Source organism: Artemia sp. Qi Xiang Cuo, chromosome 6 (assembly GCF_049724085.1).
Source record: "Artemia sp. Qi Xiang Cuo chromosome 6, ASM4972408v1, whole genome shotgun sequence".
Taxonomy (NCBI): Eukaryota; Metazoa; Arthropoda; class Branchiopoda; order Anostraca; family Artemiidae; genus Artemia; species Artemia sp. Qi Xiang Cuo.
This window is the reverse complement of record NC_142799.1, coordinates 14,681,758-14,708,394: the sequence shown is the minus strand read 5'-3', so window position 1 is coordinate 14,708,394 and position 26,637 is coordinate 14,681,758. Positions and strand designations below refer to the sequence as shown.

The following is a 26,637-nucleotide window of genomic DNA, read 5'->3' as shown; positions in this document are numbered from 1 at the left end:
TCAAGTAGGTCAATTCAGGAGCTCTGGTTGCTGGCATAGGACCAAGTGACATGGAGATCAACAGTTGTTTCCTTAGCACCTCAAGGCATGAGAGGACCTAAGTCTAACTAAGTCTAATTGCTTATACACAGGGCTGCTAATGGAAATATTACAACCATTGTCAATTGTTTAGTCATGTGTTGAAAGGTGCCTTAGTTTTACTTTAAATTGCAGCTTGGAGCAATCTAAGGATTTCTCCTTGTAGAGCTCCAGAGTTGACGATTTGAGCTGTATTCTGGATTCTTTAGTGACCAGGTGCACAGTGCTGATTAATACCTTCCCAGTTGAGTTTACACTCCCTGAAGGACCACTCAGCACCCAGTCTTTGTTTGAAGATGTCCACAGATTCAGAAGTTACAGTTTTGTTAGAGAGTTTATCCCAGCTCTTGACAATTCTTGAGGAATAGAATTGAGCATGGACTCTGGATAGGGTAGGCTCCTTAACAAGTTTCAACTGATGAACTCTAGTTCTTGAGTTTGGACCAACAGCGGGAAATAATGCAGGGAGTGTATTACCCCTCATTAACTTACAGGTTAAAATGGCATCACTTCTATTTCTCCTGTATACAAGAGTTTGGAGTTTCAGCTCTGCTAGTCTTACAGTTTACCTAGCAAAATAATCTTATCAAGTGACCTTATTGCATGGGGGTCCCCCAACAATGGAAAGAGGAATTCTATACTGAACACCTTATCAAAAAACATTCAGTTTTATAGGTTCTTCCATATTTGGTGTATGCTCTAGGCCCTCGAGTCTCGTCATTCCTAATCAATACACATTGACCCAAATATTCTGAGAATTCAGATTTAATGTTTTAAACCAAAAAAGTCTTTCAGGGTTAAATAGGCTCCTTTTTTTGCAACTCTGTGGTTATTTGTAAAGGGTTCTATTATATAAAATGCATAGAACAACAATTGAACATTTAAAAAAGGCAATGAATCGGAATAGAACATTCAGCAAGGGATAATTCTACTTGCTATACCCAGAAAGCAACTTTCTCACATTAGTCTCAAACATCTCCAGTCAAAAAAAGATGGCACACTCAGAGATCAGCTCCACATGCTTAAATTACTTCTGTGTAGACTTTTTGCTTGTCATTTGAGTACTCGCTGAAGAATCTGTGAATGGTGATTTAAAATCTACATGATATTAACTAACTTTGAAAAAGTTTTTTATTCTCTCCACAAAGAAAATCTAACTCTTTCCCTTCTGTAAGTGGCCAAATTTAGACAATATTATTTACATAGAAGTAGGAGCATCATTTCAGGGAGAATTCAGGAAGACTTGAAGCCTGCTCATAAAAGCAAAATTTTGTGCCAATAATATTATTAAATAAAATAAAAAATTTTTTCAACTGAAAGTAATGAGAAACATCAAAACTCAAAAATGAACAGATATTATTGCCTAAGTAAAGAATGATGTGGGCACAATGTGTTTTTTTTTTTTCTCCATACCTGGGCACTTCGTATCAAAGGAGTTGTTGTAGAAACTTCGAAAAGGACTCATTCGATTGGAAATTGGAGTGGCTAGCGCCCTTTTTAATAGTCAAAAGTGATTGGAGGGCAACTACCCCCCCCCCCACACACATCATTCCCCCAAAAACATCCACTAAATATCTTAAAACAGCTAATTTTCTAACCGTATTAGGTTTCCAGATATATAATTTGGTTTTGAGTTGGAAACTCCCCCACAGCCCTCAGGGCAATGTTTTAAATTATGCCCTGGGGGCATATAAGGTTTTTATAGAAGGTGTTGTCGTAGAAACTTTAAAAAATGGTCATTTGATTGGAAATTCAAAGGGCTAATGCCCTTTTTAATAGTCAAAAGTTATTGGAGGGCAACTAGCCCTCCCCCCCACGCCCATCATTCCCCCAAACACATCCAATCAAAATTTTGAGATAGTCATTTTGTTCAGTATAGTTGATTTCCAGATAGAAAATATATTTTTGAGGTGGACACTCTCCCACAACCCTTAGGACAAGGGTTTTAAGTTGTGCCCTGGGGCCATATAAGGTTTTATAGAGGGCGTTGTTGTAGAAACTTCAAAACAGGCTCATTCAATTGGAAATTCTAAGGGCTAGTACCCTTTTTAATAATCGAAAGTGATTGGAGGGCAATTAGCCCCCCCACACCCATCATTCCCCCAAACACATCCAATCAAAATTTTGAGATACCATTTTTGTTCAGCGTAGTTGATTTCCACATAGAAAATATGTTTTTAAGGAGGACACTCCCCCAAAACCCTCAGGGCAAGGGTTGTAGGTTATACCCTGGGGGCATATAAGGTTTTTATAGAAGGTTTTGTTGTAGAAACTTGAAAAAGGGCTCATTTGATTTGAAATTCAAAGGGCTAGTACCCATTTTAATAGTCAAAAGTGATTTGAGGGCAACTAGCCCCCCTCTCATGTCCACCTTTTCCCCAAACACATCCAATCAAAATTTTTAGATAGCCATTTTCTTCAACGTAGTTGAAAGTTTTGGAAATTAGGTCTTTAAGGATGACAAACCCTCCCCCCACAGCCCTTAGGGCAAGGGTTGTAATTTTTGCCATGGGGGCATATACAGTTTTTATTGAAAGTGTTGTCATAGAAACTTCAAAAGGGCTCATTCAATCGGAAATTGAAAGGGCTAGTGCCTTTTTTAATAGCTGAAAGTGATTGGATAGTGACTAACACCCCTCTCATGCCCACCTTTTTCCAAAACACATCTAATCAAAATTTTGAGATAACCATTTTGTTCAACGTAGTTGAATGTTCTGGAAATTATGTCTTTTAGGATGATAATCAGCTCAGAGCCCTCAGTGCAAGGGTTGTAAGTTATGCCCTGGGGGCATATAAGGTTTATATAGAAAGTTATTGTATAAATCATAGGGACACTCGAGAACGAGACAAGAAGTGGGGACTAAGTAAAGAGGAGGACACTCCCCCACAGTCCTCAGGGCAAGGGTTTTAAGTTATGCACTGGGGACATATAAGAACAATGTTGGCACAATGTATTATTTATTAATTTTTTCCTTTAGAGCATGGCACTTTGTATCAAAGAAGTTGTCATATAAACTTTGAAAAGCACTCATTCAACTGGAGATTGGAGTGGCTTGTGCCCTTGTCAAAAGTTGAAAGTGATTGGAAGTTGACTAACACCTGTTCCACGCCAACCATTTCCGAAAACACATCCAATAAAAATCTTGAGATAGCCAGTTTGTTCAGTGTAGTTGATTTACGGATAGAAATTATGTTTTGAGGACAGTCCCCCTTAGGACAAGGGTTGTAAGTTATGCCCGGGGGCAAATAAGTTGTTTTTTTTATAGAAGGCATTGTCATAGAAACTTTATAACAGGCTCATTCAATTGGAAATTCAAAGGGCTAGTGTGCTTTTAAATGGTCGAAAGTGATTAGAGGTCAACTAATCCGCATCTCATGACCACCTTTTTCCCAAACACACCTAATCAAAACTTTAAGATAGCCATTTTAATCAATGTAGTTTTAATTTCTGTAAATTTGGTCTTTGAGTATGACAACCCCCCCCCCACAGCACTCAGGGCAAGGGTTGTAAATTATGCCCAGGGGGCATATAAGGTTTTTATATAAAGTGTTGTCGTAGAAACTTCAAAAAGGGCTCACTCGATTGGAAATTGAAATGGCTAGTTCCCTTTTTAATAGTCAAAAGTGATTGGAAAGCAACTAACATCCCCTTCCACGCCCACCATTTCCCCAAACACATCCAATAAAGATTTTGAGATAGCCAATTTGTTCCACGAAGTTCAAAGTTCAGGAAATTAAACCTTTGAGCAGGACACTCCCCCATAGTTTTCAGTACAAGGGTTATAAGTTATGCCGTGGGGTCATATAAGGTTTTTATTGAAATCTTTGTCATAGAAACTTGAAAAAGGGTTCATTTGATTGGAAATTCAAAGGGCTAGTGCACTTTTTAATAGTCGAAAGTGATTTGAAGGCAACTAACCCCCCTTTCATGCCCATCTTTTCTCCAAACACATTCAATCAATACTTTAGATAGCCATTTTATTCAACGTAGTTGAAAGTTTTGGAAATTAAGTCTTTAAGAATGAAACCCCCCCCCCCCCCCAGCCCTCAAGGCAAGGGTTGTAAGTTGTGCCCTGGGGGCATATAAGGTTTTTATTGAAAGCAAAGAAACTTCAAAAGGGCTCATTCAATTGGAAATTGAAAGGGCTAGTGCCTTTTTTATTAATAGTTGAAAATGATTGGAGAGCAACTAACACCCCTCTCACATCCATAATTTTCCCAAACACATCCAATCAAAATTTTGAGATATCCATTTTGTTCAATGTAGTTGAAAGTTCTGGAGATTTGGTCTTTTAGGATGATAACCCCCTCAGAGCCCTCAATGCAAGGGTTGTAAGTTATGCCCTGGGGGCATATAAAGTTTATATAGAAAGTTGTTACAGAAATTTCAAAAAGGGCTCATTTGATTGGAAACTGAAATTGCCCTTTTTAATAGTCGAAAGTCAGTGGAGAGTAATTAACCCCCATATTACGCCCACCATTTCCCCAAAAACATTCAATCAGAGTTTAAAGATAGCCATTTTGTTCAGCGTAGTTGAACGTTCTAGAAATTACGTATTTAAGGATGACAAACCCCCAGAGCCCAAAGGGCAAAGGTTGTAAGTTCTGCCCTGGGGGCATATAAGGTTTTTACAGATTGAGTTGTCGTAAAACTTCAAAAGGGGCTCATTCAATTTGAAATTGAGAGGGCTAGTGCCCTTTGTAATAGTCAAAAGTGATTGGAGGGTAACTAACCCCTCTCTCGCGACCACCATTCCTCCAAACACATCCAATAAAAATTTTCAGATAGCCATTTTTTCAACGTAGTAGAAACTTCTGGAGAATAGGTCTTTGAGTATGGCACCCCCCCCCCCCCAACACCCAGGGCAAGGGGCGTAAGTTTTACCCTGGGGGCATTTAAGTTTTTTATTGAAAGTTTTTTCATACAAACTTCAAAAGGACTCATTTTATAGGAAATTGAAAGGGCTTGTGCCATTTTTAATAGTAGAAAGTGATTGGAGAGCGCCTAACGCCCCTTTCACGCCCACCCTCCTTTCAAACACGTCCAATCAATAGTTGGAAATAGCCTTTTTGTTCAACGTAATAATATGCTCTTGAAATTCGGTCTTAGAAAAATACAACCACCCTACAAAACCTTAGGGAAGGGGTAATAATTTATATCCTTGGGGAATATAAGTTGCCTATAGAAAGCATTGTTGTTTCCAAAAGGGCTCATTTGATTGGAAATTGAAAGGCCTAGTGCCCTTTTTAATAGTCAAAAGCGATTGGAAGGCTTGACATTTTTATAGTAAAGATTGAAGTGGGTATAATGTATTATTTTTTGTTGTTGTTGTTGTTTAAACCAGGGCACTTTGTATCGAAGGAGTTGTCATGGGAACTTTGAAAAGGACTCATTCAATTGAAAATAGAAAGGGCTGATGCCCTTTTTAATAGTCAAAAGTGATTTGAGGGCAACTAATCCCCCTCCCACTCCCACCCTCCCAATTCTGCTCTTAAAATTTAATCAAATTACAATAGCATAAGTGTATCCAAGCTATCAAAGAAAGTAAACAGATTTTTCTGCAAATGGTATCAAGTTTTCCATTTCAGGTCAACTAGAGGAGGTATGAAACTAAATTAAACAGTACTATTTGTGTCCAGATTTTTAAAAGGGTATATGTTGTTAAAAATTACTGAAAATTTTTCTCCGGCATACAAATAGCAGGCCAAACTATAAAGTCTTAAAAACGGAAAGATTTAAAGTGTTATTTTCTTTTTCCCTTAGAAGACTATGTCAATATAACACAAACAGAAATTAATTAAAAAAACTTTTTCCACAAAATAAGTTTTTCAAAGAAAAGTATGTATTTTCAAGGTATATAATACAAATGAATGTGCATTGTCAGTTTAATATACATATACTGATATTTAGTAATCAAAATGTTAATATTATTTGATTTATTAAAGTTATAAAAGTAAAAACGTCTATATTTTTTCAGTAAAGTGCAAATTTTGTTCTGTCCTTGGGAATGCATAGGGGTTTTGCACCCAACTTATGTTAATTTCTGCTTGTTTTGAGTTTGACTCAGTTAATTATTGTAATTTCTATTTGTATTGGGTTTCATTTATTTATTGATGCTGATTTGTGGTAGTTTCACACTTGGTAGATTATTTGATTTTATTTTTACTCATTTTTGGTTTAATGGAGTTCTTTACTTTTCTTTGAAAAACTTATTTTGTGGAAAAAGTTTTTTTAATTAATTCCAATTAAACAGCACTTGTGTTTCAGGAATCATTTTTTAAGAAGTTGCAACTTAGCATAAAGAGCAAGTATCAAATATGGAATAATTTCTGTTCATTTTGAGTTTTAATATTACCCTTTACTTTCAGCTGAAAAAACTTGTTTTTTTTTATATTCAATTTTTGACCATTTTCTAAGGTTGGTAAATCTGGCTCCCTTTCGTGAAAAATTCAATCCCCTCCATGGAAAGTACCTCCCATATAAAACACCCAACCTGTAAGATTCCCTCTAGACAATTCTATCTTTGCTGAAAAAAATTAAACATAAACAATGGGTTAGTTTTTTAACTTATAGCCTTTTCCCAGGGCCTGTGGTCATATTATCCCCAAAGGCATAGTTATTGAACCTTTCATCTTTGCTGAACAAAATGGCTACCCCAAAATTTTAATCAGGCAGCTTTGGACAACTTTAATTAGAGAAAAAAGGAAGCATCAGAGAGGGGCAAGCTACCTTCCAATTTTTTGGTGACTTAAAAAGGGCACTATAACTTTTGATTCCCAATTATACCAGCTCTCTTGATCTTCTAGGATCAATGGTTCAACAAGACCACCCCTGGAAATGCATACTAAAGAAAACAAATAAACATTTTTTGATGGTCTTTCTGTTTGCAAAAAAAGAAAATTCCATTTTGGTATAGAGGAACTTTAAACCTCTTCAGTAGGATCTGTTACTAACTTCCAACTCAACTTCTTACTCTATCCCTGTGACATCCTACCCTCTCCCATTTATTTTATTCCTTGTGGCTACCCTATCAAAGTGACTCAGGTTTGAGAGTTCTTGCATGTGAAAATTACCTTGTAATAAATTCTAATTGTTCTCCCTTGTTGTCAACTGGACCCCCCCCATTAATTTGGAAAAAATTATAATATAGCCCATAGCCCTTGACTATCTGGATATGGACCCTCTTGCCTCCTCAATAAAAATGCTGGTGCTTCACCCCTGCATAGCAGAAGAGTTAGGAAGGAGATAATATCATTAATAATGAAAATATCAGCTTATTCCAGGCTTTTATTATACTCTTTTTAGTCTTTTCCATTATTACTTTTACTTTATTAATATTTAAATAAAAATAATTTTTTATAAACTATTCTTGATGTATTCTTTTAACAAGTTTTCTTAAATTTTTAGAGACTGTTGAATATGCATCAACATAGATCAATTATTACAATAATGCACTTTTCCTCTAAATCAGACAAATTAGTAAATATGCTTCTTCTTTTAAATGTTCTCCATGAGCTAAAAAACAAAGTTAAAAGATAGAAGTAAAGACCAAAATTGAATTTTAAAACAAACACAAAATGTTACTTCTCAATCAACACAGTGTATAGCTATAAAAGTAACTCAAATAAACTGACTTGTGACAATTCCCTACATTTGTGGAACTATGAAAAATTAGAACTGTATTAAAAGCAGAAAAAAGAGAAGTTTTGTGGCTTTTTTTGTCAAGATAGTGGTATACTATTCCTCTCTACCCTTAGCAGAGGCCATTGTCCAGGGTTCTGAATCATCTGCCCTTCATAGTTGTCCCTCTAGGAAGGGATCCTCTCATCTGGTGTTCTGCAGCACCAAGCAATTTGACCCATTGCTGGGGGAAGGTCTGTAGCTGCACATGCAGAGGTGTCCACATGCTGGTGGTCCCTATACAGTTTATGTTTTAGAGGCCTTCCTTCTCTGATAAACTTGTGAACAAAGAAATACCAGCAATTTAAAGGTAACCTTAAAAAATTTTACATCATAGATAGCTACTGGAAATGGTTGTGAATATAATCTAAAATCTGGTGAGGATTAAAGTTCTAATAAATCTGTTGAAGTTAAAATGATGTAAAAATATTGAAACAAATCAGGAAGCTATAAAAATCACCCTGCCATAAAAAAATAAAAAGCTGTTCACCATCTACAATAAAAATGATATTTAATATATTCTGCATAATTTTTAGCCTTTACTTCTGACCAGGGGTATCCCAAGGGGGGGGCATGCCGCCACCCCAATGATTTTGAGATTTGGTAAAATTTTTGCCAAAGGTGAAAATTTTGTGAAATTGCCCAAAATTTAGCAAAATTCTTGATTTCTGCTGAAAATTTGGCATAAATCAAGTAGTGATTTGGTAAAATTTACAGAGATCGACCCCCCCCCCAATGAAATGAGTCTTGGTATGCCCCTGCTTCTGACCACTATAGTGTATGAGTTGGGCTTTATTTGTCAAAAAAACAAAATTGGTCTTGAACCATCTTTTGGAGTTATGCATTCTTTGTGACTATTTGTATAGGTCAAACCACTTATCATGTTGCCTAACTATATGGCATTACTTAGTAATAATGATGGTAATGAAGAGTAGGAAATTAGGATTAAGATAAAATAATATAGCCTATGTGTAAAGGATTAAACATCAAATACTAGTTTGTTTAGGGGTGTAAAAAGAAATATAGAACAAAGAGGTACATACATACAGGCAATACATAGAAGACATTTAAAACAAGGATTTTAAGTACTGTATAGGCAATAAAACATTAACTAATATCTATTGTTTTTTAGAAATAATGTTATAATCAACTTTATAAGCATCAACTTTGATAAACTATCAAAAATTTACTAATCAAAAGTAAATAAAGTGGTGGTCTCAACAGGGTATATATTTGCACATTAGGGGGGTGGGGGTAAAAATCAAACTTACCTCTATAGTCAGAATTGTATCTAGCTTCTAAACTTAATATTTATTTGGATCAGAAATGAACTTTACCCCTACCCTGTGGTGTATAGGCCTAAATATATAACATGAATTGGTAGGCTTTATATATAGAGGTGGGGTAAAGTTCATTTCCAATGCAAATGAATGTTAAATTTGAATTCAGGATGCAATTCTGACTATAGAGGTGAGCTTGTTTCTTAGCTAGGTACCTGAATAGTCTGTTATTATAAACATTGCTCAAGGGCAGTGCCATCTAGAGGGAGTAGAAAGTAGGTACTTCAAAATATCTTCCCAGGACATAGGCTACTTTAGTCTATAGATACATCCCTAAAAAGGGTAAAGTTCTATGAAATCATATTATTGAGTTAGGAATAAAGTGAATACACCAGTTGATGCCTTTTTTCATGCTGATTACAAATATAATAGGCTAAGTATTTCTATTGGAAATGAATTTCAGCCCCCCCCCCCCAATATAGGCTATACCTAACCTAACCCTGAATTGGCCTATATAGGGGGGCTGAAATGCATTTCCGATAGAAATGCTTATTATCAATTTTACCGCTAGGCTTATTGAAACACCTTTAATCCCCAGAAAATCTGCAAATACCAATTTTTATTACCTGGCATGAGTTAAAAACAATCATTTTATCTGCAAGATCGGTTTCATTCATTAAATTTGACTGTATACCAAAAATTAAGGAAATTCTGTCACAGAATTATTTAGACACACACGATGCGTTTCTTAAAATCAAATAGACGTAAATTTGTATCCAGCATTGTGAACAGTAAGAAATCTCGAACAGAATAGGTCATTTAGGTAGGATGAGGAACGAATTTCTTTAGACAAAGAAAGAGACGAAGAACTCTGAAAGCATCCCCCCTCCCTAATCCCTTCTCTTCCAAATTTTGCACAAAAATTATGTGAATCTATACAATCTACTGATACAATTAAGTTGTTTAGCACACAATCCAAGAGGTTTAGCACAATCCATCGTACATGCCGAGTAGCGACAGAACTAGGCTGTAAAGACGCGGCTCAGAGCCTCGTGACGCGTTACCAGCGAAAGTACCATCGGAACAATCAACTCAGCATAATCCACTAAGTTTTTATTTAGTTACTAAAATCCTGATGTTTACTAGACAGTTTTAAACTGTATACAAGATAGTTAATTTTGTTTTGAAGACAAATCTATGGAAACTTCAAAAGTAGCCTGAAACTGTAAAAAATGCTTTCGAATCCAAACAAAAAATAGACTGTTAGAATCGCCATGGCCAAAAACGCAACAAAAAGAATTAACTTTTCCCTGGCTTGAACAACAAGAAAAATTTCTCTTTCGCATTTGTAGTACCGATGTTTTTCCTTTTCTTTGTTTTTCCCTCCACCACTAGCTGACACTATAGAACTGTAGCGTCTTCTTTTTCCAAACATGTAACATATTTGATACCGCGTCACAAGGCTCTGAGCGGTGTCGTCACAGCCTAGTTCAGTTGCACCTCCGAATGGAGGTGCAGAAGCTGACGTTAGAACTCGAATAGGAAAGGCATGGGGTGTCTTTACAAGCATGAAGAAGTCGCTTTGGAATAGACATGAAATTGACATCAAAACGAAGATGAACGTCTACAAGGCAACTGTTCAATCGATCCTGCTGTACGCCTATGTAACTTGGCCTTTAAAGGCCTAAAAAGATGTTCACTCGAAGTATTCGGCCATTGCTGTATGAGACACATAGAATTGGTCAGCTAATAATCTATAATCTCGAACGCAGATGGTCAAAGGTGTTGTGTCCTGACAACCCCACTCTTGGGAATCCTAAAAAAAACGACTGAAATTCTTTGGAAACACACTACAACAACCAGCTGGAACTATATCGCAGGATGTCCTCACCTGCGACCCCCTTTCAACTTGGAAACAGAGACCAGGCGGCCAAAGGAAGAATCTCTGGCAGACATTCAAGAATGACCTGGATCCTTGGGGTGGCTTTCGACGACACGGACGTCATTGGGATAAAAACTGGCTGAATATTGCAGAAGAGGCTGCTGCTGACAGATCGTGTTGAACTACATCAGTCATCCCATCGTCCATTGATGCCGGGCAGGATGGATCATCGTCTGGTTCCCGCCGAAAGTAAAAGTAAAGTAAGTTCAGTTGCTACTCAGCATTCAATCAGGTTTTTCTATAGGCATTCCGGGATGTGTACATCAGAACGGCGCATGCGCGAAGACAGAGGATGAATCTTGTGTGGTTTTAATTGTGTTTCACTTCTTTTTTTCACGGAAAGTATGGCCTTTGCCGATACTATATATTCTCTCTACTAGGGCGCCGCGCGGATGAGGGAAGACTGGCGGCGGTGGGGCCAAAAACTGCGGCGGTGGGGGGCCGCCCGCGCCCCACCGGTAAGACGGTGGAGGCGCGCCCCCGGCGCGATCACTGTTGCCCGCATATATTAATGTTTTCATCAGTCTTTCTTAAATCACAGCTTAAATTTACAACAGATTCGGGCCTATTCATGAGTTCAAAACGTCACAAGTCACTGGCTGAAAACCGGTTTTCTTTGTTATTCATCAAGAGAAGTAGAAATCTAATAGAAACGAAATGGCTGTGGCGTTTCAGAACCCTTGCATAATAGTTGAAGTATCTATTAGCTATATATTCTTAACATAAATAATTATCAAAATTAGTAGTTTTTTTTCATCGAACATTACTGCATACAAAACTTAAAATACCGTATCGCAAAATTCGTCAGTTATCTGGGTAAAAACTTTGAAAATAACTTTGAACTTAGAAGCTTAATTTTTTCATAATACCCTTTGTCTATATCTGTTTTGTCACCTTCAAAACAGTTGAAATGGGCGACTTTGATATTGATGTTTTTTTGCTCCTTTAGATTCCTAAAAAGTCTTTCTTGTATTAAAAATTGTTTTTTAATAACAATTAAAAAAATTACACTTCTAAGTTTTTTTTTTGGCTTCTTTATAGAATATATGTCATGTAGGCTAATTTCAAATCATTTAATTCAAAAACAAGACATAGCTCTCGAGGGCAAAGCCCAAATATGATGTCTCTTAGTCATAAATAACAAAATAAAGCTGTCTGATAAAACTTCGTCAGGATAAATAAACTAAAGGATAAAAACACTTGAGATTGAGAATAAAATTGTCTGATAAAACTTCGTCAGGATAAGCAAACTGAAGGATAAAAACACTTGAGATTGAGAATAAAATTGTCTGATAAAACTTCGTCAGGATAAAATAAACTAAAGAATAAAAACACTAGAGATTATTGTAATATTTCACAAAGCTTTTACTGTAGCGCATGGTGTTACAGTGGATTGGGGTCAGTTTCAAAACCTACCCAGTCACGTCGCTGGGGGGGGACGAAATGCTCCAGGGACAAAAGGTTGGGGAAGGAATCATCAGTGGATGGGATGTCGGAGGAGAGAGAAGCCAAATCTCTGATATAATTTTTCTCGGTGGGGAGAAAGGGATTCAAGCTTAAATTCTTTGAGATAAAAAAAGTAAGGTAGAGGGGAACCGCCATAAATGATTTCCAGTGATCTCTTCTGAGCTCGTTCTATTTTATCAGTTTCATCCTGGGTAAGGGCAAAGTGCCAAACCGGACAAGCATATTCAACTAAGGGCCGGATGAAAGTTCAAAATAATAGTTTCAGCTTGTCCTTAGGAGCTCGAAATTTTTTCAGTGTTTTTTTTTTTTTTTTTTGCATTTGGATTGCGCCGTTAGCTTTTTTTACAATTGTCTTTGTATTCTCCCACCATGAGAGGTCAGAAGAAATCACCACACCAAGTAAAGTTATTTTATGACTTATTAGCTCGGAAGCGATAGGAGGTTCGAAAGACGGCTGAGTATTCCGAAGAAAAAAAAATGTCGTGACCGAGCATTTTGTCTTTATTCACGACCATGTTTAGTTCAGCCGCCTCTGAGGTAACTTGGTCGATGAAACTAGCAGCATTGCTCTTCGACTCCTCAGATACGACTTCTGTTAAGGACAAGTCGTCAACGTATTTCCATCTGTCCTCCAGCTCAGCAGCAATTTCATTTATCATGAGGAGGAAGCCCTAGCTGCGGCTAGCTGCAGGAAAGGAATAAACGGTAAAAAGCTAAGAGGCCATTGACGGTGATTTCCATGAAAAAAAGAGATTTTTTTTCGTTGTTCAACACAAAGGATTTTCCTTATTGTTCAAGCCAATAAGTCTCCTGAATTCTCGGGCAATATGATTCCATCGGTATATTTTTCGCATCGGTCTGACCCCAATTTTAGGGGTTTCAGGCTATTTTTTGGGTTGCTATGGGTCGTGTTTCATCCTTTACTAGGTTACATACATTTACCGCTGCAACAACGATATTACTTATACTTAGAAAATAATTGCTAATTTTCCATTCTTGCGAAGTTTTGCAACTCATCGTTAAATATTAATATTTGTATTTTTAATCAAAACAAAAGTTTTACATAAAAAAGAACTGGAATTAACAAACTGCATCACTCAAATATATTGCATTTTCTAAATTCATTAGAAAATGTTTTTTTTTTGTATCTGTGTTACATTTAATTTTGTGGCACAAAATGACAGAAATGGTAGTTTTCGATTTAAACATTCACAAACTGTTGTGGATCTATAATTGAATAATTAAAAAAAAAAATTTCCACAAAATAAGTTTTTCAAAGAAAAGTAAAGAACTACATTAAACAAAAATGAGAAAAAATAAAATCAAATAATCTACCAAGCGTGAAACTACCTCAAATCAGGATCGATAAATAAATGAAACCCAAAACGAACAGAAATCACAATAAATAACCTAGTCAAACTGAAAACGAGCAGATATTAACATGAATTGGGCTCAAAACCCGTATGCCTTCCCAAGACCAGAACATAATTTGGACTTTACTGAAAAATAAAAATGTTTTCATTTTTATAACTGTAAAAAATAGATTAATATCCACATATTGATTTCTAAATATCAGTATATGTATATTAAACTGACAATGCACATTCATTTGAATTTTTTTGAAGACGCCATTCCGTTGGAGGCTCATTAGGATTTTTTTTTTCAAAAATGTGGTAATTGTTTTCAGACTTGTAGTTTTTGATAAGTAACTTTAAATTTAAGTAATTTTATATGTTTGAAATCAAACAGTTCATGGTAGCGAACTGTAAGTAAGGAGCGATGCGGCTCAATAGTAACCGAAACTCTAAAAAACAGAGTCTTGATAAGAATAGATACATCAAAAGAATCAAATTTTTATGCTTATTTAAAATATACAAAATTGATCAAATTTAATGGTATCCATCAAAAGATACGAGCCTGAGAAAATTTGCCCAAGTTTTGAAAAAGGGGGAAAAACCCCCTAAAACATCAAGTGATCTAAATGAAAATCACTCTATCACATTCAGCACACGAAGGAACCCAACTATAGAGATTTGAAGCTCCTATGTGCAAAAATGTGGAATTTTGTATTTTTTGTCAGAAGAAAGATCAGGGATGCGTGTTTATTTGTTTTTTTTCCAGGGGTGATCATATCGGACCAATAGTCGCAGAAGAGCGGAGGAGGGCTCATTTGATCGAAAATCAAAAGTTCTATTTGAAGTGAAAAAAATATTGGAGGCCCTTCTCCCATGCTAACTTTTTCCCCAAAGTCACCCAATCACAATTTTGAGATAGCCATATTTTGCAGCACATTCGAATTACCTAATAACTATGTCTTTGAGGATGACTTTACCCCCTACAGTCCCCGGGGGAAGGGCTGCAAGTTATGAACTTCGCCCATTGTTTATATATAGTATCGGTTATTGGGAAACATATAGACGTTTTTAGATGAGATTTTACTGGTGGCGGGGGGGGGGAAGCAATTCCCAGCATTATTTAAAAACGATCAGAAATTAAATAAAACAACAAATTTTATCAGCTGAAAGTAAGGAGCAACATTAAAACTTGAAAAAAACAGAAATTATTACGGATATGAGGGAGGGGGGTCGCCCACTCAACAATATCTCGCTCTTTACGCTAAAGATTTTTTAGTACTTTCAAAAGAACCTTTTATTCTAATTAAACGGCCTTTGTGATTCAGGATTTATTCTTAAAGGATTGGGACAAAATTTGAACTTTAGCGTAAAGAGCGAGGTATTGACGAGCGGGCAACCCCCCTCATATCCGTAATAATTACAGTTCGTTTTTAAGTTTTAATGTAGCTCCTTACTTTCAGTTGATAAAACTTGTTTTTTATTTAACTTCTGTTTTAAATAATACTAGGAAATGCCCCCCCCCACTCCAGCAGTAAAATCTCGTCTTTTCATATACCCTTTTGATATACCCTTGTATGGTACAACACATAGGAAAAAGCCTCTGGCTTTTTTAAAAATAAGGGACAATATGAGATCTATGTGTTAAAAATGTAGTCTAAACTCAAACAATAGAATGCTCGAAATACCCAGAATAAATCTTCCATTTGCTAAGTACTGGTGTCTAAGACTAAATAAAGCAAGACAAATAAACAAATTAATTTCACTTTTATGTCAAGGTAACCAAAAAATCTATATTAAAATACGAACTCGATCCCATAGTAACCGAAAATTTTCTTCTTTGATTTGTAAATCACAGCAAACTATGTGCATAGAGTTTGATATAAGGGTATATCATAATGGTTGCAGCATTTTTATACATAAAAAGTAAAAATACCTGAAGGCTGGAGGATATCCTAGCTCTTGAATTCTCCCCCTTGAATTTGTTACAAGGTAAAAGCGAAAATAGAAGACATAATGGGGAAAAATTATTTGATGATCTACTCATCACCAAGCCAGATGAACCAAGAGATCAAACCGGCGGTATTGATCTCTGTTTGATGGCCCTTCAGCCAGGAAGTGCAATAGGAGGAGGACTGGAGGGCCAACCATCCTGTGCTTTCGCACATCCTTCCTGTTTACCTGCCCAAGATTTCTTCAGGTATCCATTTAAAGTTGGGTTGACTAAGCCTGAGCATACAGAGTCACGCCACTGACCCCTGTTCAAAAAACCAGCAACACCAGGGCTCGAACCCCTATCCTTACAAACAGTATTTCAAGTCTAAAGCTTTTAAATTTCAACTAAAATGCATATAAAAATATAATATACAAATATAAAAACACATTGAGTTAAACAAGTGGAACAAGAATACACTAATGATAAGCAAGACAGTGATACTGTCTACGAATCACAAAAATGTTAGACAATAAAAATTATTTGGCTATTCATTGGTAAATTAATCTACTATTACAAAGGTACACCAATCGGAACAAGTGACAGATTTAGCATTTGTCAGCTGGAGTCTTCCAGGTTTAAACTGAGAGTCTAGAGTTCCTGTCCCCAGTTGTCCATAACCATTCCAACCAAAAGTTACAACTTGACCAGCGTCTAAAAATGAGAAAAGGAAAGAAAGTGAATCATTATCTGTAAACTGCAACGTGAATCGTTATGTCTGAAACTTATTCATCAAAAGAATTCTATAAATATAATAAAAATTTGACAACATCATCATAGCCATTTTAAAGTTAACTTGAGATACTTTCTTGTTTTTTTTTTCTTGTTTTCAAGTTTTTTTTTTTTTTTTTTTTTAACTGCCTAATGGAAATATATAAGAAATAAAAGTTATTTTCCAAAATAAAGATTAATGTCTACTAAATAAATATTTAGAGATTTTCCCTAAGACATTTTTCTGGGTTCAATATCGGCTCAGTTACATGTGTTATAGTATTTTGTACTATGTACTATATGTGAGTCTTATTAGTAAAATAATTCTTTCACTTCAAAAGAATGGCAACATCGGTCATAACGTGACTACGATCAGGATTAACACATTCTAGTAAATTTTGATCATCATAGGTCCCAAGTAACCCATTCATGCAAGAATAAACGCAAAATACACTCACTCACATACAAAAAGACACACAAACAGCAACAAGAATCAGTGACTAATATTTTGACAACATCTGAAACTAGAAGAAGGTACAAAATTACCTCTTACCTGTAACGAACGCAGTATGTCTTGAGCCACAAGCGATGCTGATTATTTTCTCTGATTCACTTAAAAATTCGATTTCCAGTAGCTGGGGAAGTGTTGCCAGGGAGATCATCTCGTATGAGCTTTTGTCTACCCTACCGGATAAAAACATAATACATAAATAATTGCCTAAGATGACTGGTCAAATAAGATATCAAGACACACTAACATGTCCTTTATTTAGTCACTCAGAGCTTGACTGCTCAAATACTTCAGCTCTCGTTTTAATGCATATTTAGTATTAAATGTTTTTCAATACCACATCAGCCAATCAATCATACATTCTGTACCGTACTAATATATAAAATAAAAAAAACTTACATAAAGCTTTGATTAAAAAAAAAAAAAAAAACGAGTTTGGACAATGGTCTCCATAACCTTGTTTCTTTCTCATCGTGCTCAAAGACCTGCAACTTTGGTGCTGATTACTGCAAGCCAGAACAGAGTAATTATTTCAAATATAAACAAAGCAGAGCAAGTACTACCTCTCCAATTTATAATTAGCAACTATGACCAGCAACATAATTTCGTTATCCGTACGCTCAAAATCGCGAACTTCGAAGAATTCTCGCACCTCCTAAGCATATAAGATTGAAGTGCCTTGGTCATGTCCTTCATATGCCAGAAAATCGGTATTAAACTACAGTATACAAGGGGAACCCAGAGGGAAGGCACAAAAGAGGTCCCTGACCTACGACGGCAGCCACACCTGACAGCTGAGAAGTGTGGAGTTGTCTCTCCAATTAGAGTGGGAGGCCCTTGCGGCTGCAGCTCAGTTCCAAGATGTCAGTCGAGAGTTCGTAGACACCGTGTGCGTCATTCCTAGGTCTCGAGGATCTAAATTTTAAGGGTGCCCTTCTTGTTGACTAACTTGACTTAAAAATCCTACCGCAAGGAACGGGAGGGTGGCATAGGGAGCGTAGCTGTTCCAATGCCCAGCTTGCTACAGAGGAAAAAACGGAAAGAGAAAAAAAGGTGCTTCCCATGCAGAATTTTGTGGTTGAAGCCACTTTCCTTGTTTTTCAAGCCAATGCATTTTCTTTGTTGTTTAAGCTAAGGGACTGTAAGTTTCCTGCATAGGGTTTCAGCAAAAACGGTTATAAGGGTGTACTTTTTCTTTCGATCGGGCACCCTTTTTAGGGCGGTTTCGGCTTCTTTTTTTTTTTTTTTACTACGGGACGTGTTCGTCTTTTAATTGGTTGCAGCTCTTGCTGCAACCACGATTGCAGGTGCTGCTACAACCCTGATAAAAAAAGAAACACAGAAAGTATTAGGGATTACAATGCTAATTTATTTCAAAATTTATAATTAAAACTTATTAAAAAACAACACAAATCCATAATTAATCATATTGTAATTTATTAGTTTTGACACAATTGACACCGCCAAATAGTTCCCTTCAGTCCGATTCAGCCAGGATCTAAGCTTTTCTCTTTTATTCAAGGTTAAAACTCTTTTTTGTTCTTGACGCACATGAAGCCAGTATCACGAGTTCTCAACAGGATTACCTGAAGCTTTTGAAACTGCGTTCTTGTCGTTTTCTTTTCTACTTTTTTTTCGACAGCTGAGATTCCCATCTTTTATTCAGTCCTTACCAGAGTAAAAAATATACTTTTATTCACCATTACTAAACACGCTCTATTTCAGATTCTTTATATTTATTTGGCTCACCTATCTGCTATTCGGGCAAATGAGACCAGAATTCTTACTGTAAGACAGTTAGACAAGAAGACAGGTTTTTCTTTCTTTTTCGGCTATAAGTCTTTGTTCTTCCTTTTCTTCTGCCCCAGGAAGCCAGTGTTACTTTTATTAACATTTGCAGTTTTTTGAAGGTATAGAGGACAAGACTCGAGGGGGCGACAACTACCCTCATATCTAGGAGATGACAGTTTAATTTGGATAATTATGCTCCCCCCCCCCGCCTCGATCCCCCAAAACTTACGCTAAAATTTATTAGCATTTTAAAATACTTCTCGTTCCAGTTCAACAGCTCTTGTGTTTGGGCTGTAATTCTCAGAGAATCTGAGAGAGCGGAGGTTTGAGGAGGGAGCAGCACAAAAACAAGCTATCTCAAAATGAAAGTAAAGAGCGACATTAAAGTTTACAACGAACGCTCAATTTGTCAGGGGGGTTGCCCCCTCCTCGATCTTCCAATATTAACGCCAAAGTTTAATAGCGCTTTAAAATGCTTTCCATTCCAGTTCAACGGCTCTTGTGTTTGGGCTGTCATTCTCAAGGAATTTGAGAGAGTGGGGGTTTGAGGAGGGAGCAGTCCCCCTCGTACATGAAATAATTTCTGTTCGTTTTCATTATAATGTTGCTCTTTACTTTCATTTGAGAAAATTGTTTTTTTTTATTTAATAGTATCTGTAAAGCAGTGAGAATAGCTTTAAAGATCCATAAAGTTGGCCGTTAACTAATTTTTTTCTTTTTTTTTTCCTATGACCTCACTCCAACAGTCAAAAATTGACAATGAAGATACGACACTCTCAATCATAGTTGCAGCGATAACTGTAACTGAGTAAAGAACGACCCACGACCCTTAGCATAAATACAAAAGATTAGGACTTCCCACAGAGTGATAATAAAGCCGCGAATCCAACCATTTAAAACAAAAACATAGAAGAGTAGGATTTATTTGGCTGTTGAAAATAAAATTTTCAAAGGCAAAAAATGTTGTTGCTGTAGCTCCAGTGTTAGGTCCCGTGTATGTACCGGACTTGGCTCCTTTTCTCGCTTTTGTCGCTCCTTTTCTCCTCTAATCAATGTTTCCCTTTATTTTGTTGTGCGTTTGATCCTATGACCATCACCTTGCTTCTTTGTCTGGCTCCTTTTCTCGCTTTTGTCGCTCCTTTTCTCCTCTAATCAATGTTTCCCTTTATTTTGTTGTGCGTATGATACTATGACCATCACCTTGCTTCTTTGTCTGGCTCCTTTTCTCGCTTTTGTCGCTCCTTTTCTCCTCTAATCAATGTTTCCCTTTATTTTGTTGTGCGTTTGATCCTATGACCATCACCTTGCTTCTTTGTCCCTGTCATGCTTCCCTCTTATGCTTCATTGTTTTTCATGTTACTTGCCCCATTTATCAAAATTTAGTCACATTTTATTTTAATGTTATCTCTTTTTTACGAACAGAAGGCGATTTGCTTTCAAATGACTGATCTCGCAACATTCTACGGCCACTTATTTGGTACGATCATCCCTATTAAAAAAAAAGAAAAAAAAGACATTTTAACTGTATCCGATACGAAAAAGTAATTTTCCTTATTGTTAAAGATGAGGGACTGTAATTCTATAAGGTTTTCGGCTATGGTAATTACAAATTTTAACAATAAAAATAACGGAAACAACAGTTACCATTCCTGAACCAGCTTCAACTGGCGATTCTTCCTCAATTGATAGCCACTTTCAAAACGTATTTTCAAACATTCAGGTATTATGGGCTGAACTTCATTCTTTATTAGGTCATAGCCACAGCATAAATATACAAACGAAACAGTAGCGCAAATTTTCTCCAAAAATGATACATACCATAGCGCACTGACTGGAAAGCTGCCAGTACGTCAGAGCAATAGTTTCAAGTTGCTACTTGGCATTCGATCAGATCATTCCCGTCGTAATGCGCTAAACATTTGTCATTGTGTTAGCGCGAAGAGGCGGAGCCGTGAAAAGAATTCTAGTTTGCTGTGTTTCACAAATCTTTAATGGAAAGTATAGGACATTTTGCTACTGTTCGTATATGTATTTATGTTGGGGTTGCAGCTACTGCTGCAACCATAAGAAGCTGTCGAATGCCTTAACTGAGCTTTAAAGACCAAACCGTCTGATCAGGCCACAGTATATAAATTATAGGCAGTATGATATTTCCCTATCTCACCCATTATAAAAACCCGGACCGAGGTGCGAGTGCTCCAGAGAACGTAGAAACATAAGCGACATTAGATCTTTTCACGGGTAGACAAGTCAGATTTCTCTTGAACGCGAAACTTGGCTTCAACGTTGGAACACTAAATTTTGAAGAAACTAATCTTAAATTAATTTATTCCAATACATATATGAAAATCGATATTTAGTAGTGCAATGTTATTATTAGATGTATTTAGGAATTAAAAGTGGGTTTCAAAGTCTCAAGTTGGTTTCAAAGGCATTTTGAGAAAGTTTCTGCCAAAATACCTATTCCAGGGTAATTGGACCGCTGATAGCAGATCAAATGAGAGGAGCTGTTTGTTCGCACCGAGAATGAAGAGCCAGAAATTATCTGCGGTAAACTTACTGCTATATCTTTACTGTGGATCAGGCTGAATATGAAACACCCAAAATTTTGGAATAAAGAGACAAAGGGATATTAGTGAAAGATTAAAAATACATCTTAATGGTTAGGGTCTGTACTCAGAGTCAGAAAATAAAAGGGAAAGACGAATACTGAAAACCAAGAAAATACACAATTGCTTTTTGGCACTGAGGACAGACAATAAATCCAAATATCTCCCTTTTGATCCGCTATTATTGGTTGCTTCAATTTCAAACCTAGGATTTATCTGAATAATGACATCTAAATCCTACAATTCTGCTTGATTTAATTTTCTTTGCATCGGCCAGAAGTGGTGGTATCACAAAAACAACAACAAGTAAAACAAGAGGGAATTAACCTAAGATAACGAAACCTATCTAAACCTCATGAACATTTCGGCTCTATTTGGAAGAGCCGTCCTCAGCAAATTACGCATACAAATAAAATAAAACTTATTATAAAATGAGATATATAAAACTAAAACTGAAAAAATTTAAATAGTCCAAGAATCATTACTTCAATGAAGTTCAACCAAGACTGAAGTTTTATTAGTACTTATGTATTGTGGAGCCCACACTGTTGTTCTTGATCTGTTGTAAAACCGGTTTCTCTGTGTGCATTTTGAGATAATTATCTAAGCCTAAGTGAGATAAACTACTGTGCAGGTATATTTTAATTAAATATTTAATACATAGAATTGGTAAGGTGTTTAATATAATGCGTTCCGGGCAGCCCGCTTTCCATTTTCATCATATTTTGGTACATTTCAGTATCATTAACTTAACTTCACTTCTTGAGTGTGGTCACTATAATACATAAGTGCCGTTTTATTTTATTTATACACGTAGTTTGCTGAGGACTGCACTTAGATATAGAACCTAAATATCCTAAAGGTTTAAACAAATTTCACTGTCTTAGGTAAATTCCCTGTTGACTTAATTGTTGTTGCTTTTATGATGGAAAGGCAGTGTGGTATCCGTCGTTATTTACATTATTTTGTAGTTTCACTTCTTTTAATTAATAATTAGAACAGCTAGTTCTTTTATACATCAGCATAGAGATGAAAACCTTGCAGCACAAACAATCTATGGAGAAGCATCGAAGTTTGAAAAAGAGCACTGTTTTTCCTTGCATTAACTATTTATTTAATGTTTTCTTAACTCATATGGAAGACCAAGAACGATAAAAAAAAGGTTTTATTGTCAGCAGAATGAGCAACTTATGCATAATGTGCTTTTTTGTTGGATATTTTTTTGTTCTTGTTAAATGTAGAATTATAACTTTTTTTTATTGTTATTACTATTCTTTTCTTTGTCCACAAATGATTCAAGACGACAAAATTGAATTTTCAAAAGAGCCAAAACACCAATGAGTCATGCGGGCACACATAATGCAAGAATTGAAAAGTTAATAGTGCATAAGTTCGGTGTCTCTCATCAAAATGCCAAAATGGCATGTTCCAGAGATGACCATTTACACTCTTATAAAAAAATATCCGTTCTTGCAGCCGAAACTTTTCGAAGCAGCAGAACTTGGCAATGTTCTTCTTCTCCCTTCAAAGAGAAGAGCTAATTCTGTCGAGTGATAACAACTTGCGATCTGGCTCGTTTAACCTAAGGTTTACACACCTACATTATTATTTAGACGCAGAACGGCTCACGCAAAACACAGAACCCTTCATATCAACCACGTCCATTTTTCCTTTAAACCTCAAGCAACAAAATAGGAAGGCAAAGTCCAGAAATAGAAAGATAAAAATTAGAATAGAAAGGTGAAATAACAAGATGATAGTTGACGAAAAGTAGTGCCAACTTTATATAGTCTCAACAAGACAAGATTTTACTCTTGAAAGGTAATATATCCTGGAGAATGGCTTAACCTTGTAAGAGGCTATTAGGGACCAGAGGACAAATATGAGCTTAACAAACGTAATACTAGATATATATATAAAAAAAAAAAAAAAAAAAAAAATCATAGTCGACCCCATGTGCGAAATGATAGGCCACATTTTCCTTCCAAATCGTTGTTCTTCAGCACAACATTGATTTTTAATAGAAGTAGGAATATTTTAGTTTTTTGAGGAGAAACATAACTTTTCGTAATAATCGTGCAGAAGCGCGTTAGTACAAAAAAAAAATCAGCTGTTCAGTCCTCTGTTACTTTATAAGCTATGCTTATATCAAATCTATAGGTTACGTTTCTTAAACAACAAACAACAAAACAGAAATACAAAGGAGAAGTAAATAAGGGAAAAAAAAGAATAGCGGCCTTATACAACAGACGTCAAGAGTAACCGTTTTTCCTTTGAAAACAGGACGACCTCTCGTCTGAACTGTGATAAAAGGTAGGCGAAAATCTGTGTCAAATGGTTTCGAAAATAACCATTAACAATACGTGATTCCGCCGAAGTCTTTTTTACTTGGAAAATCATGTTCCAAATTTATTATTTGGATCTATTTCAAATTAATAGTGACCTCTCCAATTTACTGCATGTATATATATTTGTCTCCATTTGACGTGTCGTACTGTTTCTCCCCTGTGCTTCCTAATTATTTTTTTTATTGGTAATTTCGCAAGTTCCTGCAAGAAACTTTACGGGCATTTCTGTTAAGTCAAATCGTAAATTAAAATTCCTTGGTTTTGACAAATTGCCAACATCAGCACCAAGCCGCCTCCAAATTATTTAGGAACATAGTTGCGCAACCTCCACCCCAATCTCCTCAAAGCTTCACTCTTTACACCCTCCAAGGAGTTCTGATCACCTTTAAACTTTTGGCACGGCTGAATACCCAATATTTGGCAATCTATCATCCTCCATCCATAAAATGTGGCCAATCCATCTGAAACTTTCTTTCGTTATTTCACAATAGGCCTAGTAAGTGGAATTAAACCAATTTTTCATATATATTTTTATAAATCAATCAAGCAAGTACCTAAAAATATCCTTAGACAATTCTTGTGGAAAAGATTCAACAGATATTTCTAGGCCTTTGATGCATAAACGTTTCACAGCCTCAAACACTGTCATTACCGTGGCTTCCAAAATTTTGATCTTAGTTCAAAGACTTATCTTCCTATTTTCCCAAACTTTTTCAACAATGAAAAAACAACTCTCGCATTGGATATTCCACTTTTTACATATTCACTGCACTCTCCATCTTCGCTAATTTTACTACCCAGGTTATTTAAGTTATCCATTTGATCGATTTTCTCGTTACCTAACATAATCTTTTCATGCTCATTTATCACTAGAAGTACAATCGTTTTTTATTCTTCCTAAAATTAACTTTACCAGCCTATTGCCTCTTGAACTTTCAAAAAGCTCAATCATTTGGCAGAGATTTTTATCGAGGATTTTGATCAATTAGGTGCTAATGAATCGACTTTTGTAAAAATAAGCAGGTACCTACTCTTTATGTAATGCTCTAGATGGACGGCCAATCTGCCCACTTTCATTCCAACCCCATGTATATGCATCCCCAAATAAAGAAACTGCTATGGAATGCCATCCACCAGCAGTAATTTGAACAATTTTCAAACCACCAAGAGCTTCCACTGGAGCAAACGTCGATGAGGACTCCAAACTCCCATGTCCAAGTTGTCCTCGACTGAAACGCCATTTAAAAAACAGATTTAATCGGAAAAAGAAGCAAAATTACACGATATGAACAGTAGCTTTGCAAACAGCTGACTTGTTACTCAACTATCAGTCAAAAAGCCTTTACAAAAATTTAACAGAAAAATTATGCAAATAGCAATCTATTATCTTAAATAAAAGTAGTTCCAAATATAGTAGATTCAATAAAACAATTGATCAATAATAAACAATTATCCGATTTTCACAGATATATTTATGGCCCGGACCTTTGAAAAGATTCATAGTCATTTATCAAAATGAATGAGACCAATCTCTGGAATTCGGTTGAAAGATGTCACACTATAGTGGTTTTAAAGATGTTTATTTCATAATGAAACAAGCTGGGTAGGGCTTAACACTCTTTTCAAGTCTCTAAGCCCTTTATTTTTGAAAATAAAATATTTGAAACAATCTATCAGGGATGGGAAACTTTTCACTGAGCCAGGCGAATCAGAATCAGACAAGGATTTCCTATGTTCTTGATTGGAGGGCCCTACGCAGGGTGCTGAAGCCTGTATCTACCATGTACATTTTTCTTTTTCTTTAGCTGTAAAATATAGATTGGGTTCTCGTAGGAACTTGGGACACTAGACCAAAAATCGGAAGTTCTAGTGCGTGTTTCCCGGAACGGAACCAATTAGAGCACAGCCTGATGCCCCTTCAACGCCCCATCTGCTCAAAGGCACCGACAAACAGAATCCTACCCATGTCAGATTAAGCATGCCATTCCAATAAAAAGGCTAAAACAAGTCCAAAAATGTGCCTACGAGGAGCGACCTGATAATTGTAGGCCCAGGGGTAAAGACCTAAAGTTATGCAAATAGCCCACATAAAGTACCCATATTTATGTATCAAGAGAAAAGGAAGAAAACAGAAATTAAATAACTACAATTTAATAAAATAGATTTATTACGGAAATAGATATCACATAGCATAGAAAAACTATTAGAACACGTGAATAGGTAGATAACCACCCTGCATCTAACAAGAATTACCAATGAATTGTATTAAAGACTAAGATCTAAATAACCGATTATGGTTGCTTCAAGCACCTTAGGAAGCCGTTTCCGATAGCACGGTAGAAAAAGCGCAAGAACCTAGTCAAAACGCATGCTGTCTATAGTTAATTACAAATCAAACCGTCTATGGCAACTAATTATTGAAATTAGGCTCATATGAAGATTTTCAATTTACATGACTGAAAGACCCACAATGAAGCACTCCGGCTCTCCTTACTCCCGAAATTTTTCACCAAAAAAGGGCATTTGAGAATTTTTTTTGTTAAGCTTGCTTAATAAAAATCTTAGGCTAATTGTAAAACATAGACGTCTATAATTCCGGACACGTTAAGTGCATATTTAGAAAATTTGGTGGAGGTTTGGTTGAATTTCAAATCAATCTGAGGAAATCAAATAGACTTTTTTAGGTACCCTCGAGCCGCAATTTAATGTAATGTAGTCTCTAGTCTAGAAACACCCATGAGTAAAAACAAATGAGAGCTATAGTGTAAAACCCAAAGTTTTACAGACCTGGACAAATTTCTGCTGCAAAAAGTCTCTAAATCTAGAAGAACATTACCAGGCTAGCGATTGGATTACGGTAGAGTAGCCTATGTC

The 26,637-nt window shown here is 36.1% G+C and overlaps 2 protein-coding genes across 3 annotated transcripts in view; both read right to left on the bottom strand.

Moving 5' to 3' along the window:
- shtd (anaphase promoting complex subunit 1) overlaps positions 1 to 9,776 on the bottom strand; it is a 220,066-nt gene extending 210,290 nt beyond the window's left edge. Inside the window, exon 1 of the mRNA XM_089090505.1 lies at positions 9,666 to 9,776. Within this exon, the coding sequence (XP_088946631.1) occupies positions 9,666 to 9,716 (51 nt within the window). The 5' untranslated portion in view covers positions 9,717 to 9,776. The remainder of the gene's footprint in view (positions 1 to 9,665) is intronic.
- A 5,590-nt stretch (positions 9,777 to 15,366) lies between these two features.
- Positions 15,367 to 26,637, bottom strand: part of LOC148950898 (RCC1 domain-containing protein 1-like) — a 59,095-nt gene continuing 47,824 nt past the window's right edge. Inside the window, exons 6-8 of one of the 2 annotated variants that reach the window (XM_089090507.1) lie at positions 24,795 to 24,992; positions 17,058 to 17,188; positions 15,367 to 16,447 (exon numbers count right to left, since the gene is read on the bottom strand). In XM_089090507.1, the coding sequence (XP_088946633.1) occupies positions 16,296 to 16,447; positions 17,058 to 17,188; positions 24,795 to 24,992 (481 nt within the window). In that variant the 3' untranslated portion in view covers positions 15,367 to 16,295. The remainder of the gene's footprint in view (positions 16,448 to 17,057; positions 17,189 to 24,794; positions 24,993 to 26,637) is intronic. The other variant, XM_089090508.1, reaches the window with a different exon arrangement.